Raw genomic sequence first — 18,840 nt, forward strand, 5'->3', positions numbered from 1 at the left:
CATTAATAAAAAAATTACAATGTTACAAGAGGGAATATTTTAAAAAAAATCTCAATACTTTTTTAAAATTACAATGTTAGGACTTAAATAAAATTACATTCATGATTTTGCATGTTACTTCACACATTCATATGAAGATATAAAATTATAAATATTCAATTTAATAACAAAAATATCTAAAAGAGAAACCCACAATATAATAAGTATATTGTTACATCTCACACCAATAAATACCAATAAAATGTTGAAACCCATGTCCAAAACACCTAAAAGTTGAAGCTTTTTCTAAAGCAGAAAACAGGGTAATCAATTGTCTAGTAAACCTACGTGTTCCTCTCTCCCTCCCATGGCGCCCACACCTCTTACCCCACCATTTACGTGACCATGGCATCACAAACGAGGAATTCTCCGCATACCCAACTCCTATTCCTCCATTGAAAACGTGACAGACGACGAGAAGGTAAGGAAGACTTGGTCCGATACTTACTTCCACCACCACTCTTTTCTTCTTTTCGTCTTCTCTACATTTCTCCTTCTTACGTTTTTGTTCTTGATTAAACCCTTTTCCCTTTTCCCAAATTTCAATCAATCAAAACCCAATTCGTACTATATCATATCACTACATTCATTGGCGTTGTAAAGTCGTACTTCGCTCCCTACCCCTCGATTCTGCTCCTTTCACAGATCTTGTCTGATTATCTTTCACATACCCTGCTGCTTTAAATGCTTACATTTTCAGGTAACGGTTTTAAGTTTTAACCTCATGTACTGTTGTTTTACTCAATCTTCTAGCTCTGTGGATCGTTTACAACTTTACATGATGTTCCTTCTTCGATTCCTCCAATCCGCGTGTTTGAATTTTGGTTTTGTATATTGAAATTGATCGAGAATTCTTACTGTTTGTTTGAATTCTGTCGGCGATTGAGCTGTGATGGGTTTTTGAAATTCCAAAATTTCCCTGTTTTCGAGATGGTTTGTTTGAATTTTGAATTGTGTATAGCGAATTGATAGCAAGAGGGGCCAGTTTCAGTTGTCGACATAATAACTCGTACCTTTTAGAGGTCCCTCGTTTGTTTGTTTTTTTGTTGAATCTCCTTTTTCTTTAACGAATAACAAAAGTATTGTTTCAATGACTCGCATCAGATTCATCTGTAATTACATTTTTCATAGCGAGATTCTTCAACAAATGCTAAACCCTAGCAGATCAAGAACTCAACCCAGGCCTACCCGATCTCATCCTCTCGGAGGTAATATTAACATCTTTTCACTAATTTACTCCATTAATCATCTCATAAAACCTTCATTTCACTATCTTCCAAGATTTATTAGCTTCTGTTATATGCTCAGAAACAGATCAAGTACACAGATTTGAAGCTGTTTCCTTTTGTGTTTGTAGGCATGGATTATGTGGACCCAAAGAAGAAAAATGGTGTTGTAGGAAAGATCCTTTTAGCTGCAGGACTTACTGCAATATGCATTCTTATGCTTAAACAATCCCCATCTTTCAACACCCCTAGTCCTGTATGTATTCCTTTTATTCAATTATGCCTCTTTCTTTTCTTTAAATCCCTACAAAATTTGCAAAACTTTCTATTTTGGGATTCCCATAAGTTGTCTAAAATTCCCCTTTTAGGAAAGATTCAACAAATTAGTTGATGATGTTCCTTTATAGGTTTTCTATTAAAGGGTATTTTTGATATTTGCTAGGGGTTGTTGGATCTTATTTGTTGCACTATTAAATTACACATTAAATATCTGATTCATTTTTTTTGTGTTTTTGATTTGAAGTTTTCTCAACATGAAACTGGTGTCACTCATGTGTTAGTAACTGGAGGTGCTGGTTATATTGGTTCACATGCAGCCCTACGCCTTCTAAAAGATAATCATCGTGTCACTATAGTGGTATTTTTTCTATTTTAATCTATTTCTTATTGTTTTCATAAATGATGTTTAAAAAATATTCAAGAAAATAACACAAATCTATAAAAAAGTTGTTACTTAATAAGGGAAAACTTTCTTTCTTGATTTATTAAAAAAGAAACATCCGTATATAGTTTTTCAGATTAAGTCATTAAAAAAATCGAAACTTTATACCGTTAAATTTTGGTGTGTGATAGGATAATCTCTCTCGTGGAAACCTAGGAGCTATCAAAGTTCTTCAAGATCTCTTCCCAGAACATGGGAGACTTCAATTCATTTATGCTGATTTGGGAGATCCAAAAGCCGTATCCTTTTTGAAATTTAAACCTACAACCAAATTACCAAAATGTCCCTGCATGCTTGCCTTAGTAAGAATAAATGTTGATAATGTTTATTCGTTGTTTCCTTGATCAAAAGAGTTTAGGTGAACAAAATCTTTGCTGAAAATGCATTTGATGCAGTGATGCATTTTGCTGCAGTTGCATATGTTGGAGAGAGTACCCTTGATCCCCTAAAGTAAGTGTTATTTGAATCGAATTATGACATCACATCCCAAAAATTGTTAGTTAGTATTGTGGGTCCCACTCCTAAGTACTTGGTTTTTGGAGGTTATTAGGGAAATTTACAGATAAGGACAAAAGGACAAAACAGGTTGTACTGTATTTGATGTGCATTTGACTAGGAGTAATGTCAATGAGGATAAATTTGCAAATTTTTGTCCTACCAAAAAAGGTGTAAAAGACATAATTGCCCTTCTCATCTTCATCATTGAAAATAACCTTAGAACAAGACAAACTTTCTTGGGCTATTTTCAATGATGATGACAAGGAGGGCATTCATGTCTTTTGCATAGACTTAAAATAAGCAGAAGAGTCTTTGCCCAATCTTTTTTGGGTGTGACAATTTTTGTCCCGTTGACATCAGTCTTGGACTTAGTTCCAGTCAGATGCATGTCAAACACAGTACAACTTATTCTGTCTTGTCAATGTCATGTCTTATCCCTAGGATGCTAATAATGTTATGCAATGGCTTAACTTGCTTTTAGAAGTATTTTATTTAAATTTTTTTAATATTTCAGGTATTATCACAATATTACATCAAATACACTTGGGGTGATGGAGGCCATGTCAGCACACAATGTGAACACACTAATATACTCTAGTACTTGTGCAACATATGGAGAGCCTGAAAAGATGCCAATTACAGAAGAAACTCCCCAGGTAATTTCCCTTGACAAAAACAAAAAACGGGCATTTTAAATTACCAAATTTTACTTTTAAATTACTAAAATTGATATGCAATAATAAAAGGCCCCTTATAAACTTGTGTAAATGATATCTTTTTGTTGCATATTCCAGCTTCCGATTAATCCTTATGGAAAAGCCAAGAAGATGGCGGAAGATATTATCTTGGATTTCCATAAAAACTCGGATATGGCCGTGATGATTCTAAGGTTGGTATTTTACGTGTTTGAGGGCATTTTGGTCTTTTTCCTATAGGAGAGAACCAAGAGCAAGTTAATGTTTAATTTTTTGGACGGGGCAAAAAAACTGCATTTTTTGTTCGATTGACATTATTAGCCCTATTCTTAGTCCAATGCATGTCAAATGTAGTACAAGGGCATTTTGGTCATTTGCACATAGGAGAGAACCAAGAGCAAGTAAATGTTTAATCTTTTGGATGGGGCAAAAAGCTGCATTTTTTGTCCGATTGACATTATTAGCCCTATTCTTAGTCCAATGCATATCAAACGCAGTACAAGGGCATTTTGGTCTTTTGCACATAGGAAAGAACCAAGAGCAAGTCCTTGTTTAGTCTTTTGGACGGGAAGTTGCAATTTTTGTCTCATAGATACTATTAGCCCTAGTCTTGATCCAACGCATGTCAAACGCAGTACAAGGGCATTTTGGTCTTTTGGACATAGGAGAGAACCAAGAGCAAGTCCTTGTTCAATCTTCTGGATGTGGCAAAAAGTTACAATTTTTGTCCTATTGACATTATTAGCCCTAGTCTTAGTCCAATGCATGTCAAACAAGGGCATTTTGGTGTTTTGCGCATAGGAGGGAACCAAGAGCAAGACCTTGTTTAATCTAATGGATGGGACAAAAAGTTGCAATTTTTGTCCTATTGACATTATTACCCCTACTCTTAATCTAATACATGTCAAATAAAGTACAAGGTGTCAGTGTGAGTTGTCTCATGTCCTTATTTTCTTGCTTTTTTTTTAAAAAAAAAATTCAGATACTTCAATGTGATTGGTTCTGATCCGGAGGGAAGATTAGGAGAAGCACCAAGGCCAGAACTCCGTGAACATGGAAGAATATCGGGTGCATGCTTTGATGCAGCTCGTGGAATCACCAATGGCCTCAAGGTCATTTTCTTTTTTCCTTTTTTTTTTTAATGAATTTTATGCAAACTTTATAGTTATGTTCTAGAGTTAATTACATTTTTTTTATCATTTTCAATTTTCTCTTTATTTGAGGTTTTTGCGACATTTTTGGCCCAGTCCATGTAAAGTTAATACTTTTCGGACCAAAATCACAAAAATAAGCTATACTCAGGGGCAGAAATAGACATTTTACTTGGAATAGAAATAAAAAACGTTACAAGAACCTCAAAAGAATCACAAAAATTGCAAGAGAAAACATTTTGGGACCAAATTTGCAAAAATTGACTATGCTCAGGGACCAAATATGTAATATACTCTATATTCGATTAAATAGCAAAGAAAACTCACGTCTTTGTTATCAATCTATATTAAGTGTTGTATGAATAAATGATGCTTAAAATTATCTAAGAAGATGATGGCACATTTGGGAAATGGAAGGAAAAAGTAAATGAGGGTAATTTTGTAAAAAGTTAGGACTTGATGGGGAAAGTTTTTATTTTTTTATCCATAATTTTCTCTATTAAGTTGTTTTTTCTGTATTAAGTCAAAAAGAAACCCTTACATGTATATGATATTGTTTAGTATGTTTGACTTGTTGACTTATGACCTATGTGATACAGGTTCGAGGAACGGACTATAAAACCCCTGATGGAACTTGTATAAGGGATTACATTGATGTGACTGATTTAGTTGATGCTCATGTTAAAGCACTTAATAAAGCAAAACCAGGACATGTTGGAATTTACAATGTTGGGACAGGAAGAGGTATGCATCTCGATTTTTTCATTCATTATCTTTAAGGTGGTATGGTTTGGAGGAGGGCATTTACGTCTTTTGCACATGTGAGAGGTTACAAAAAAATTTCAATCTTTTTTCCCATTGGCATGGGTCTCATGAAGTGCTATCTTGATAAAACGATGTTTAAAGATTTTTAGTGGGAAAAAACTCATTTTTCTGAATTTTTCTATTAAGTCAGTCTTTCTGTATTAAGTGAAAAAGAAATACGTATATATAGCTTACAAGATTAAGTCATATTCTCATTAAGTCCATAATTCAAAAAAGAAATTTGGCAATTTAGTATTTTTTATCGAAACTTTTTTCTAGAACGTTCTAAAAAAAAGAAAGTTGTTCCATATATTTTTGTGAAAAAGGGTATTTTTGTAAATAAACATAAAGCTTGGTATGCATAACGTTTTTGAAAGGAATGTAATTTATCAAAGGAACTAAAGCACAACGAAATTGTAAATTCTCACGCGGTCGTGGAATGGAATCTCGAATTCAAATTCCGTCGTCTTCCGCCGGAATCCATGAACCAAACACATCCTACGACGATCCATCAAACATGAAATCCGTCCGAATTGAATTCCATACGTACACGGAATGGAATCGCGAATCCCAATTCCGTCATTTCACCAGAATCGATTAAACCAAACACGACCTGATCCTTCTTTTTTACTCTTTTTAACAGGAAGATCAGTCAAAGAATTTGTGGAGGCTTGTAAAAAGGCAACGGGTGCATCAATTAAAGTAGACTACCTTCCAAGGCGACCCGGTGACTATGCAGAAGTATTTAGTGACCCGTCAAAGATCCTCCGTGAGCTTAATTGGTCGGCACAATATACGGATCTTGAAAAGAGTTTGAGGGTTGCATGGAGATGGCAAAAGTTACATAGGAATGGCTATAATCCTTCAATGGCTTCCATTTAAGATTTTAAATGTTTATTTTATTGTCACATGATATGAGAGGTGTAGGCATATTTATATATATGTGTAATTTTTAAACATGAATACATACATGAATGATGAAAAACTTGTTAGCAAGTGAATTATAAGAATAATGATAATAGCTATGAGGAGTAGCCTAATTATTATTTTACATAATGGAGAGGATGCCATGACTTTATGCTTTTAAGGTTTAACTACTATTTCTTTTCCCTTATTTTTGTTTAGTTTATGAGACTATTGAGAGTTTCAATTTCAATGTGTATGGGCCCGTTGTGGATGCTAGATGCTGAGCTTTTATGTTATGTATTAATCTAGCAGACTGTTGTGTATCTGATTTACTTTTATGTTATGTATTAAACTAACAGACTGTTGTGTATCTGATTTACTTTTATGTTGTGTATTAAACTAACAGACTGTTGTGTATCTGATTTACTTTTATGTTGTGTATTAAACTAACAGACTGTTGTGTATCTGATTTACAATATAACTGAAGAAAATATTTTGAATAGATTATATGCTTACCAAAAGATAGCTGTGGATGGGTCCTAAATTGGGCCAAAAAGTGTGATTTAGTCAATGGTTTTGTGTTTTGGTTCAGAAAGCTTATTTTAAATCGGACACAATTGTTGTTATAAAGTGATTGTTGCAAGAATAAAACCTATGAAATTTTGGAAGAAGTGCCTTGTTGATAGATTTTGGGATTGGTTTGAAAAACTTTAAAACATATACAATTCTCCTTAATTTATAGTTATAAAATTCAAAACCAAAAACCCTAAATTTAAATTTAGGTTGATGGTCCCCACAATATAGGATGGCTAACTTCCTTTCCACCCCATCTTTGTGTCCCACATCGGTAGTGAAAACAAAAGTTGGGTGTTTATCCCTTTATAAATAGAAATGTGCACCCTTTTCTTTTCCCACATGAGCCTCTCATAAACACTTGAAGTTACTCCACTTCAACTTAGGGAGCATCAAGTTTATGTGCATGATGTGGCTAATATAGTTTCTTTTCAAGAAAATGTCTTCTTTATAGATGTTTGAAAGGAAAAAGACATTATATTAGCCATCATGGTGCATATAAATATGATGTTACTCTAAGTCATATAATCTAAAAAAGTTCAACCTTAATATAAATATAATACCACATTCCCAATTGGTCATATTTTAATTCAACAGCTATTGTAAAATGAATATATCCACTGAAATATAATATGCAATATTATACTTCGCAAGATTATATGCAACAATATGAAAATATGCCCCGTTTCTTTTTCCCAATCCAAAGTGTCACCATCCAACACCCTCAACATGAATCAATATATGAAAAGAAAGATGTTAAGAGATGTCCAAGATCACAAAAAAAACTGAAAAGAAAGATGTAAAGATATGCCCATGAACACAAACAAAACAAAAAAAAAATACTTTCGATCTATATGATAGACAACATATTTCAAGGTGCAAAAGAAACAAGAACTACAACCAAATATTAAACCTATGTATACACACAGACAAGAATTGTGTTACGAAGTCAGAAAATTACTTTCGATCTATATGAAAGACAACAAATTTTAAGGGATACGTTGCAAATGAGATCAAAATTATTAGTAAGAAGAGTAAAAAAGCAACATAGATGAATCCTCCATTCATGAAGTGAGGCTCTATGTACTTGCCTTCGACTTCCAAATCAAAAATTTGCAAACAAAAATACAACAAGGATTCGATATTTTCATTGGTGAGGTTTACAGATAGTCCCGAAGAAGACCGGTATCCATAATAAATTGGTAATACAATATCGTTACAATGATCGGATGAATGAGTATGAATCCATGTTTGAATTATTTAGCGAAGTAATTGTAGAAAATAAGTAACAGTTTGATGTTAACTTGTTTTTCAGAAAATCCGAAGGAAGTCGCAGCTGATGACAATTATTAGATTTAGACTTGGTCCATAAGAAAAAATAGTCATCATGATCATGACATTATTGAAGGAGTCTTGGTATATATGAATTCAAAAAGTAGACATCATTGACTTATATGATGCTCCTAATCTTATGCTATTGTCATGGTTTTAGTTAAATTTTACATATTTTATTTAATTAGAGATAAAACATAATATAAATGATCACTTCTATAATTTATTATGGGAAAGCTTTAACCAAATATTGAACAAATGTGAATACATAGACGTACTCGGAAAAAGAAAGAAATATATTAAAATGGTCAAACTTGTATTAAAAGATTTTGTAAATAACTAACCGACAAAATATTGACCAGTTGCAATTGTAAGGCTACGTGTATAATTGGGGATTTTTTTGAAGTCCATTGCTATTTTTGCAAATGCTATAATTGGGGATTTTTTAAAAATTCATTGTTTCTTTGCACTTATAAATCTTCTTTTTATAAATACTTTTGTTTAAAAGATTAAAACAATCTTGTGTAATTGCTTTCAAATTACCAAGAAAGGCAAATATACGTTAATACGATCAAATATATTTTCCCAAATTCCAAGATACAACTTAACTGATAGGGAGACTCAGATTAGAGGTGAACAAAAACTAAAAAAATATATTAAAAAAACATACAAAACAACTATAAAACATATAAATGACTTTATTTTTATTACAAATCCTGACATCATGTCATAAAGTATGTGCTCTGTACGGTTTAGTGTTGTTAGTGTCGATTTATAAAGAATTGAAAAAAACAGACTCAACCTAATATTTATGTTTTACAAATACAAACACATACCATTGGTTTTGTAAACCAATAGAAGCATTATCCGCTAATGAATTAAAACTATAAATATAAACAAGGAAAATAAAAAATAAAAATGAAAAACTATAAAATTGGTCTCTAGGGTATGTAAAAAATTGTCATTTTTGTCTAAAAAGTTTTTGACTAGCACCATTGGTCCAAAACTTTCATTTTGTTGCAATTTTGGTTCAGAAATTTTTAAAACTCTTTAAACTGACATTTTTGTCCTTTCTGTTTGTTTTTCATTTTATTTCCTTTACTAGTATTTAATCAAAACAAAACAAAAAATAAACCTACCCCCTCATAACCCACCAAAAGCCCACCCACCCACTCACATCTCTCTCTCTCTCTCTCTCTCTCTCTCTCTGAAACCACTGTCACTACCGAAAACGACCACCATTGTCGTCGGATTCCATCTCCGCTGCATAGTTCTGTGAAGATCTGAAAGACGACATGGAGCTCTTCGCCGGAACTCCTTCGATCTGAAAACCTTCATTGTTGCTGGAAAGGACTGTTATTTCTAAATCTGTTCGTCATCAGAGTTGGTAGGGAGTTGTTCTGGTGATCATTCGACGAAAGATCAATTCAGAGGATGTTCTAAGACATATTGATTTGTTCTGGTGGTCGTTGAATATAGATCGAGCCAGAGAAGGACGTTGTAACCCATATCAACGACGTTAGGGGTGGGGTCAACCGTCCGATCTGGAAACCCTCAAGTTCCAGAGTTCAGATCTGTGACGATGACATCAGTTCAGATCTACAAGCGCGGTCGCTGGAAAACCGGAGAATACAAGGTGACAGTCAATCGGAGAAGACAAAGTCAGTGCCACCCATTTCGCTACCCACCCAACCTGTAACATCTAAAAAATCATGACAAAAAATTTTCATTTTTAAACCATTAAATAAACAATAGTTATTGAATCATTTCATCAAAACATAAGTCATAGTATTCCAACATCAAATAAGAGTATCATATCAAAACATCAGAGTCATCATCCCAGGCTAAACATCATGGTGTGTGCGATGCAGTCATCTCGAGCTATTCTCTTTGCAACTGGAAGTACACCGTAAGCACAAAGCTTAGTGAGTCTCCCCAAACTACCACATACCATACACATAATCACATATACTGGGCCCCTGCCCCTTCATCAGGCCCCACCCGGCTTCGGACAGAGTCCGACATCAGGCCCCGCCTGGCATCGAGCCCTGCTCGGTATACAGATCTGTTTCTCGTAGGCCCTGCCTTTCACTGGGTCCCGCCCGCTATACACATACAAACAATAACATATAATCATGCTAGCACATAAAGAATCATACACAATACTATATACTCCAGTCCTAAGGCCTTGCATATCATGGGCCCCGCCCATACTCTGTTATTGATGAGATATGGAACCCTGTCCAAACTCAGCTAGTGATGAGATACGGGACCCTACCCACACTTACCTCCCTACTAGGCACATATAAGTATCACAAAGACAACAATTATAACTAAACATGCATTCCTTCATTAGGGGTGGCAAATCGGGTCATCGTGTCGTGTTTTTGTCTGACACGATGCAACATGACAAGGTTTTATTTGTTGAGTATGCGGGGCGTACTCCTCTGTATGCTAAGCGCACAACTTGCATAGCTTGTACGCCACGCGTATTGGCTTGTACGCCCAATGTACTAACCTGTTTACCCATAAAATCCAAAAAGGCTTAATCCTTTAAGACCTTAAGCTCCAAATGCAAATTTGTGTCCACTAAAGTCTCTTAACCCATAGAGTCGATTACTTGGTGGCTTGCAATCCACCAAATGGAGCCAAACTTGAAATATGGCAACTAAATGGGAATGACCATAACATAGCACCTAGGATGGCAACCCTAAGCCTAAAAACGGACTTGGAACCATAAAGCTCCATTCTTGGGACCAAAAAGGTCTAAAAACTCAACATAAGAATCTAGTGCATTCAAGGACCAAGTTCAAGACTTTATACCTTGAAGAGGTCTGAAATGACGCAACAATCCTAAATCTAAAATTTCTCTTTTACACCAATACCTTGCCTTGGCCTTTGCTTCCTTGGAGAATGGATCCAAAACACCAAAATGCTCTCAAAAGGCCTTCTAAGCTCCAAGATCACTCAAATATGGATTAGGGTTTTGTAGTGGCTTCTTTAGGGTGAAATGGAGGCTGACCATTGAGACATAATGTTGCTTTTATAATACCAAACCCTAAAATTAGGGTTTTGGTCTGAATGCAGTACGCTCTACGTACCTCTTAATACGCCCGATGGACTCACAAACCACCCACGACCATATAACTTTATACGCTGGGCGTAACCCAACTTACGTTGGGTCTACCCAACTAAACACACGCATGCTATCCATTCATGCATGGGGCTGACTTGCCACAAATCTTCATTAGGGGCTAAAATTGTCAAAACCTTCAAAGTGCTATAAATTCTTCGTTCTAAGTCTGTTTCCGACGAACTTTATATCCATGGAAAGGCGACGAGAAGCCCTACGCTTATAACAACTCCTCATCACCTAAGAACTTTCTGAACAAGAGGCCAAAATCCCTAGAAGGCCAAGTTGTTAAATTACAATTATACCCTTGGCCTCTGAAGTCACAATCAAACACTTGGATCACGAATACCCTAACACCCACATCCGAAATATGCCAAATCCCTCCTTTCCCAAGGCCCTAACCCTTATGAAAACTATTGATTAGGCCGCCGCCCTAGCAACGGAGCACTTTCAAAACCAGGTGTTACATAACCTAACCCCATCTTTAATAAAAGGAAACTACCCTTACCCAACACACCTAACCCAACCTCACCATTTACATATTAACTCCATCACACACTATCGAATCTCACCTTTAACACATTAATTCCATCCTACACACACGCTCTCTCTCTCTCTCTCTCTCTCTCTCTCTCTCTCTCTCTCTCTTTCTCTCATGCTCTTTCTTTCTCTCTTTGTCCTCTCTCTCTCTCTCACTCACTCTCTTCAAAGTTGTCAGACCACAACATCATCCATACCACCACCGCCAGATCACCACCTATTTTTGGAACCCTAGCATTTTCCGATGTCGACTCCGCCAGTGCCATCCATTTCACCAGCAAAATTCATATCTAGGGTTATTGCCACCATCAGTGACTTGATTTTCCAAAGATGAAGAAGTCTCTGCTTGTGTCTCGAATTTGGATATGTTCCATATGAATCCGTCGTTGAGTACATGATCGAGTTTCCATACACAACCCTCAACATCGTTGTCTCTCTTTCAGTGTTACCTGTCATAGAGGTTATTGATGGGTTTTAGCCATATGAACATTCCTATGTGCACATACAAACCCTAATGCTTGGATCTAGGTTTCTCTAATTGAACATGCAAAGTATCCAAGACTTTTGATTATAGATATAGTATAATAACACAAGAAAATAGATCTAAAAGATTACCTTGAGTTGCATGCTAGAATCTTCTTGTCCTTGGAGCTTAGAGTCACAATTGTCACTCCTCTAATGGCTTACAAACACCAACTTAGCAAGAGGATGATTGGAGAGAGAGGGGAGAGGGAAAGAAGTCGGCCAAGGTTCTTCCAAAGACAAGTGTGTCGATTTCCTTAACCCCTTGGGTCTATTTATACTTGTAAGGCTCCTAGGGTTTCACCCTTAAACCCTAATTGGATAACTTAGGCCCTATGAAACGACCCAAAAATACGACCCAAAAATTTCATTTTTCAACATAACCAAAAACCATAATCTGAGTGTCATATCATAAAACCATACGTGATGTATCTCAAACATAATAAAAACACTGTGAGGGAAAAACTGTATCATATCAAAATCAAAAACTGAATCAACTCCCAGGATAAAAGTTGAAGCTGTGGTGTGTGCGATGCCATCATCCCGAGCTCCTCCCTTTGCTTGCGGAAGTACCTGAAACCAAAACTGAAACTGTAAGCACGAAGCTTAGTGAGCTCCCCCAAACTACCACATACCATACAACAACATATCAAGCACATACTGGGGCCTTGCCCCCTCCATCGAACCAAAGTCCAAAGCCGACTGACGGGGACCTTGTCCCCTACATCGGACCGAAGTCCGAAGCTAACTGACTGGGGCCTTGCCCCCTCCATCGGACCGAAGTCCGAAGCTGACTGACTGGGACCTTATCCCCTCCATCGGACCGAAGTCCGAAGCTAACTGTATGGGACCTTGTCCCCTCCATCGGACCGAAGTCCGAAGCTAACTGACTGGGGCCTTGCCCCTCCATCGGACCGAAGTCCGAAGCTAACTGACTGGGGCCTTGCCCCTCCATCGGACCGAAGTCCGAAGCTAACTGAACACAACATATCATAACATATCAACTGGCATAAACTCACATATACTGCATACTACATCGGGCCGTAGCCCGGAACACATAACACATAAATCCTGTCTGAGCCACGAAGGCATCAAACATACTAACTACTGTATCAGATCAACATCCGGAAACTACTGCTAGCTAAACGGGCCGGCATTGTGGCCTTAGACCCGTTCCTACTGGAAGGAAACTCACCTCGTGAACTGGCTGCTGAGTGAATGGCTCTGAGGGCTAACTGCTGCTGCTCCGGTATCTCCCCGGCTACAAGTCCATAAACACACTCAATCAAATATTAAACACTGCACTGGGTAAAATGACTCTTTTACCCTTGGTCAAAGTCAACTCTCGGTCAAAGTCAACCCACAGTTGACCTGACTCGCCGAGTTGGGCCGCCAACTCGCCGAGTCTCTAATCTCACTTCTCAATCCTACTTGTGGCTACTCGTCGAGTATGACATCGACTCGACGAGTACCCTCTCGATCCAAGAACTCAGACAATCTTCATCCGACTCGCCGAGTCATATGAACAACTCGACGAGTTGTTCTTGAGCTTAAGGAGATTGCCTTGGACTCGCCGAGTTATAAGAACAACTCGCCGAGTCCCTCCATTACTGAGTCTACCCTCGAACTCGCTGAGTCCACTCCACTACTCACTAGTCCCACTCGACACCGCTCAAAAGAAAGAAATCGGGGACTCGCGACTCGACTCGCCGAGTCGTTCTTCCGACTCGCCAAGTCACAACCATGCAACTATTCTACACTCGATTCTGCTTGAATCCATTACATACAAATGATAGATCTGAGTCCAATAAGCTGATTTACCACGTAAAGTTTCCAACTTTACGTGTACAAACACATGAAAAGGGGGATAAAGGCTAAAAAGGCACTTAAAAGGGTAGATCTATGGTTATCATGCCAAATAGCTCCATAAAGGCAATAGATCTGGGCTCTACAACTCCTAAATGGACAGATCTAAGGATATCTCGACATAAAAGGGCTTCCATATCAACATAAGGCTTGAGAAAAGCATCAACTAGATCTAGAGGAGGTTTTAAAGCATAAAAGGGAAGGAAATCCGAAGAATACCTCAAAGAACTCTGGTTTCCCCTTGAATCTTTGCTCTACAACTCTTCTCCTTGCTCCTTTCTTCTTCTCCTTCTTCAAGCCTTCACAAATGCACACAAGATCACTTAAAATCACTCAAGAACGAATTAGGGTTTTCTCACAGCTCACTGAGGGTGAAGGAGGCCAGAATGGAGGCCATAAGGTGGCTTAAATAGTTGGCAACCCGGGGATTTAGGGTTTCTCCCAGACAGACAGACTCGCCGAGTCCAAAATATGGACTCGCCGAGTCGCCAGCTAACACGTGCTCGAAATCCCGTCCCTACTCGGCGAGTCAGGCTATGAACTCGTCGAGTCCCTCTTGCAAAACTTCAAAATAAATTCCAAGGAATCATCATACCGGAGACGGGTCGTTACAATTCTCCCCCACTTATCTCAGACTTCGTCCTCGAAGTCTGCTACGGCTGAATCTGCAAATATCTCTGGGTAGTGCTCTCTCATCTCCTCCTCAGCCTCCCACGTCCATTCAGACCCCTTCCGGTGCTGCCACTGCACCTTCACTAACTGAATTTCCTTGTTCCTCAAGGTCTTGGTCTTCCGGTCCAGAATCGCGACCGGCCTCTCAATATAATTCAGGCTGCTATCAACCTGAATATCCTCTAGGGGAACGACTGCTAACTCATCCACCAAACACTTCCTCAATTGAGACACATGGAAAGTGTTGTGGATCTGACTAAGCTCCTCAGGAAGATCTAACCGATAAGCTTCCCGACCCATCCGGGCCAAAACCCTGAAAGGACCAATAAACCTGGGGCCCAACTTGCCCCTCTTCCGGAATCTGATGACACCCTTCCAAGGTGAGACCTTCAGAAGGACCATATCTCCCACCTGGAACTCCAAGTCTGAACGCCTCCTGTCGGCGTAGCTCTTCTGCCGACTCTGCGCAGTCTGCAGTCTACTACGGACCTGCTGGATCAACTCGGTCGTCTTGAGCACCACCTCTGTGCTCCCGATGACTCGCTGACCGACCTCGCCCCAACAGATCGGGGTCCTACACTTCCTCCCATGCAGCATCTCAAAGGGAGGTTGATCAATGCTCGCATGATAACTGTTGTTATATGAAAATTCCGCTAACGAAAGATACGTATCCCAACTGCCACCGAAATCTAGAACACATGCCCTAAGCATGTCCTCGAGAGTCTGAATCGTCCTCTCGCTTTGCCCGTCCGTCTGAGGGTGGAAAGCGGTGCTGAAATGGAGACGAGTACCCATCTCGTCGTGGAAACGCTTCCAGAATCTGGATGTGAAACGGACATCTCGGTCTGACACCACCGATACCGGCACTCCATGACGTGCCACAATCTCTCGCACATAGATATCGGCTAACTTCTCCGCCGATATACTCTCCTGGATCGGGATAAAATGGGCACTCTTCGTCAACCGATCCACTACTACCCATATCGAATCCACTCCTCGTGCGGTCCTGGGAAGCTTGGTGACAAAATCCATGGTGATGTCCTCCCATTTCCACACGGGAATGTCTAACGGCTGCATCTTGCCGTGAGGTCTCTGGTGCTCCGCCTTGACCTTCCTGCAGGTCAGGCATCTCTCAACATACCAGGCGACGTCCCGCTTCATGCAGGGCCACCAATAATCAGGTCGAAGATCTCAATACATCTTCGTCACCCCTGGGTGGATAGAAAATCGACACTTATGAGCCTCGTCCATCAATACTTGCCGTACTCCACCCCAGTACGGTACCCACACCCTCCCGTGAAGCGTCAGCAATCCCCGACTGTCATAATCAAACGAGGCTACTCGGCCCACTATCCTCTCATACTTCTGCCTCTCCTCCTTGAGGCCCTCCATCTGAGCCTCCTTGATCCGCTCCAACAACGGAGTGATCACTGTCATCCTCAAACACAGATCTCTGATAGGGGCCGTCGACACTTTGCGGCTTAGGGCGTCGGCCACCATGTTGGCCTTCCATGGATGGTAAAGGATCTCACAATCATAATCCTTTAGCACATCCAACCACCTCCTCTGCCTCATGTTCAGGCTCGGCTGATCCATAAGGTACCTCAAACTCTTGTGATCCGTGTAAATAGTACAACGGACCCCATAAAGGTAATGCCTCCAAATCTTGAGGGCAAACACAACCGCCCCCAGCTCCAAATCATGGGTAGGATAATTAGCCTCGTGAGGCTTCAACTGTCTCGAGGCATAAGCTATCACATGGCCTCGCTGCATCAATACTGCTCCCATACCTGTGATCGAGGCATCACAGTAGACCACGAAGTCCTCTACTCCCTCTGGCAAGGTAAGGATTGGAGCCTCGCACAATCTCTGCCTGAGGGTCTCGAACGCTGCCTGCTGCTCAGGCCCCCAACGAAATACCACCGACTTCTTGGTCAGTCGGGTGAGCGGCACTGCTATCTTGGAGAAATCCTGAATAAATCTCCGATAATACCCTGCCAACCCTAGGAAGCTCCGAATCTCAGATGGAGACTTCGGGACCTCCCACTGCATCACAACCTCTATCTTGGCCGGATTTACCAAAATACCCTTCTGGTTGACGAGGTGGCCAAGGAACTGCACCTCGCGCAACCAGAACTCACATTTGGAGAACTTTGCGAAAAGTCTCTCCTTCCTCAAAGCCTCCAACACCTCCCGCAGGTGCTCCTCATGCTGCTCTTGCGTCTTGGAATATACCAAGATATCATCTATGAATACTATCACTGAACGATCCAGCATCGGCCTGCACACACGATTCATGAGGTCCATGAACGCGGCTGGAGCATTGGTGAGCCCAAATGGCATCACCACGAACTCATAATGACCATACCTGGTCCTGAAAGCAGTCTTTTGTACATCCTCATCTCTAACCCGCATCTGATGATAACTGGAGCGTAGATCGATCTTGGAGAACCAAGACGCTCCCTGAAGCTGATTAAACAAATCATCTATCCTCGGAAGTGGGTAACGGTTCTTCACCGTTACCTTATTCAACTCCCGATAATCTATACACATACGATGCGACCCATCCTTCTTCCTCACAAATAGGATCGGCGCTCCCCAAGGCGAACTGCTCGGCCGAATGAAACCCTTGTCTAACAGCTCCTGCAGCTGTGTAGACAACTCCTGCATCTCAGGGGGAGCTAGTCGATACGGTGCCTTGGCTATCGGAGCCGCACCAGGAATTAGGTCGATCCTGAACTCAACCTGTCTCTCAGGAGGTATCCCCGACAAATCATCGGGAAACACATCCGGGTAGTCTCGCACTATAGGAACATCATCAACTGTCGTCTTGCCCTTCTCCCGGGCATCCAAGACGTAAGCTACAAAACCGGCGCAACCCTGCTAAACATAGCGCCTCGCCCTTGCGGCGGAACAAAAGGTCGGTCCATGCTGTGGCCTCTCGCCCTGAATCACTAACTCTCCCCCACTGGGAGTGCGAACCCTCACTAGCTGAAGCTAACAATCAATCACCTCCCCATTGGGGCTTAGCCAATCCATGCCCACAATAACCTTATTCCCTCGCAGGGGAATAGGTACCAGGTCCACTGAAAACTGCTCATCAAACAACTGAAGAGAACATCCTCTATGCACTCTGCCGACCCTCACGGTCCTATCATCTGCTATCTCAACCTCTAATGGACAATCCAGCTCCCCTGGAGCTCTACTAAATCTCTTGCTAAGCGCAAGAGATACAAATGATCGGGTAGCCCCCGAGTTGAATAATACCATAGCAGAAATGCCGTTCACAGAGAACGACCCTAAATAAAACATACAATCATAAGCAATATTCAAACGATAATAATAATAAAGAGATGAAGGGAAGATACATACCCGTCACCACATCAGGAGTCGCTCGCGTCTCCTCTGCTGTCATCTGAAACGCCCTACTCTTCGCCACTGGCGCATCAGCTCGGCCCTGCCGGCCATCTGTAATCCTCAAAGTAGCAGGGGCAGGTGCAGCCACCTTCCCTGCTGCGGCTAAGCTCGGACACTGGAACTTTTTATGTCCCCTCTGATTGCACTGAAAGCAAATCAGATCTGATGCTGCAACGGCAGTAGCAGGGGCCATACAATCCCTACTCAAATGCCCAATCCGACCGCACTTGTAGCAGCCGGAACTCCCTGCCTTGCACGCTCCATCGTGCATCTTCCCACACCTACCACATCGACCGTGGCTCGGCTGTCCCCTGGACCTGTGATCTGAAACCCTGGGCTTTTTGCCCGAACCGCCTGAACCCAAAACCGCCTCCGGTTTCCTCTTCTTCTCCATCTCGAGATCAATCTCCCTCTCCCGAGCCCTAGCAATCATATCTTCCAGCATTTTACAGCTGGACCGGCTCACAAACTGGCGGATATCGCTCCGCAACATCTCATGATAACGGGCCTTCTTCATTTCCTCATCAGCCACGTACTGAGGAACGAGAAGAGCCCTCTCCCTGAACTTGGCGGTGATCTCCGCCACTGTCTCTGTAGTCTGGATGAGGTCCTGAAACTCCCTAGCTAACTGCTGCACCTCAATAACCGGTGCAAACTCCGCCCCGAACCTGGTAGAGAAATCAGCCCAGGTCATGGCGTCCAATGCTGCATCATCTCCAATGGCATGTCCGACCTCCTCCCACCA

General features: G+C 40.5%; 1 protein-coding gene across 3 annotated transcripts; it reads left to right on the forward strand.

The window, feature by feature from the left end:
* Positions 1-263: 263 nt before the first annotated feature.
* On the forward strand, positions 264-6,221 carry LOC111893505 (UDP-arabinose 4-epimerase 1). 3 transcript variants are annotated; one of them, XM_023889577.3, is made up of 11 exons: positions 264-739; positions 1,144-1,247; positions 1,397-1,521; positions 1,789-1,902; positions 2,118-2,225; positions 2,345-2,436; positions 2,999-3,140; positions 3,279-3,373; positions 4,162-4,291; positions 4,930-5,074; positions 5,778-6,221. In XM_023889577.3, exons 2-11 carry the CDS (start codon positions 1,187-1,189, stop codon positions 6,014-6,016), a joined length of 1,251 nt encoding a protein of 416 aa, XP_023745345.1. In that variant the 5' UTR covers positions 264-739; positions 1,144-1,186; the 3' UTR covers positions 6,017-6,221. The 3 variants fall into 3 exon arrangements, with proteins under 3 accessions (XP_023745345.1, XP_023745346.1, XP_042758342.1); XM_023889578.3 differs by having other exon boundaries at positions 264-460; XM_042902408.2 differs by lacking the exon at positions 264-739 and adding an exon at positions 794-1,061.
* Positions 6,222-18,840: the final 12,619 nt, after the last annotated feature.

Source organism: Lactuca sativa, chromosome 1 (genome assembly GCF_002870075.4).
Source record: "Lactuca sativa cultivar Salinas chromosome 1, Lsat_Salinas_v11, whole genome shotgun sequence".
Taxonomy (NCBI): Eukaryota; Viridiplantae; Streptophyta; class Magnoliopsida; order Asterales; family Asteraceae; genus Lactuca; species Lactuca sativa.

What these genes read in the sequence shown, in the direction of transcription:
- LOC111893505 (XM_023889577.3), top strand. Translation starts at nt 1,187, where the DNA reads ATGCTAAACCCTAGCAGATCAAGAACTCAACCCAGGCCTACCCGATCT. An exon ending in CTTTCAACACCCCTAGTCCT is followed by an intron (nt 1,522 to 1,788) that starts GTATGTATTCCT and finishes TTTGATTTGAAG; the next exon opens with TTTTCTCAACATGAAACTGG. An exon ending in AGTACCCTTGATCCCCTAAA is followed by an intron (nt 2,437 to 2,998) that starts GTAAGTGTTATT and finishes TTAATATTTCAG; the next exon opens with GTATTATCACAATATTACAT.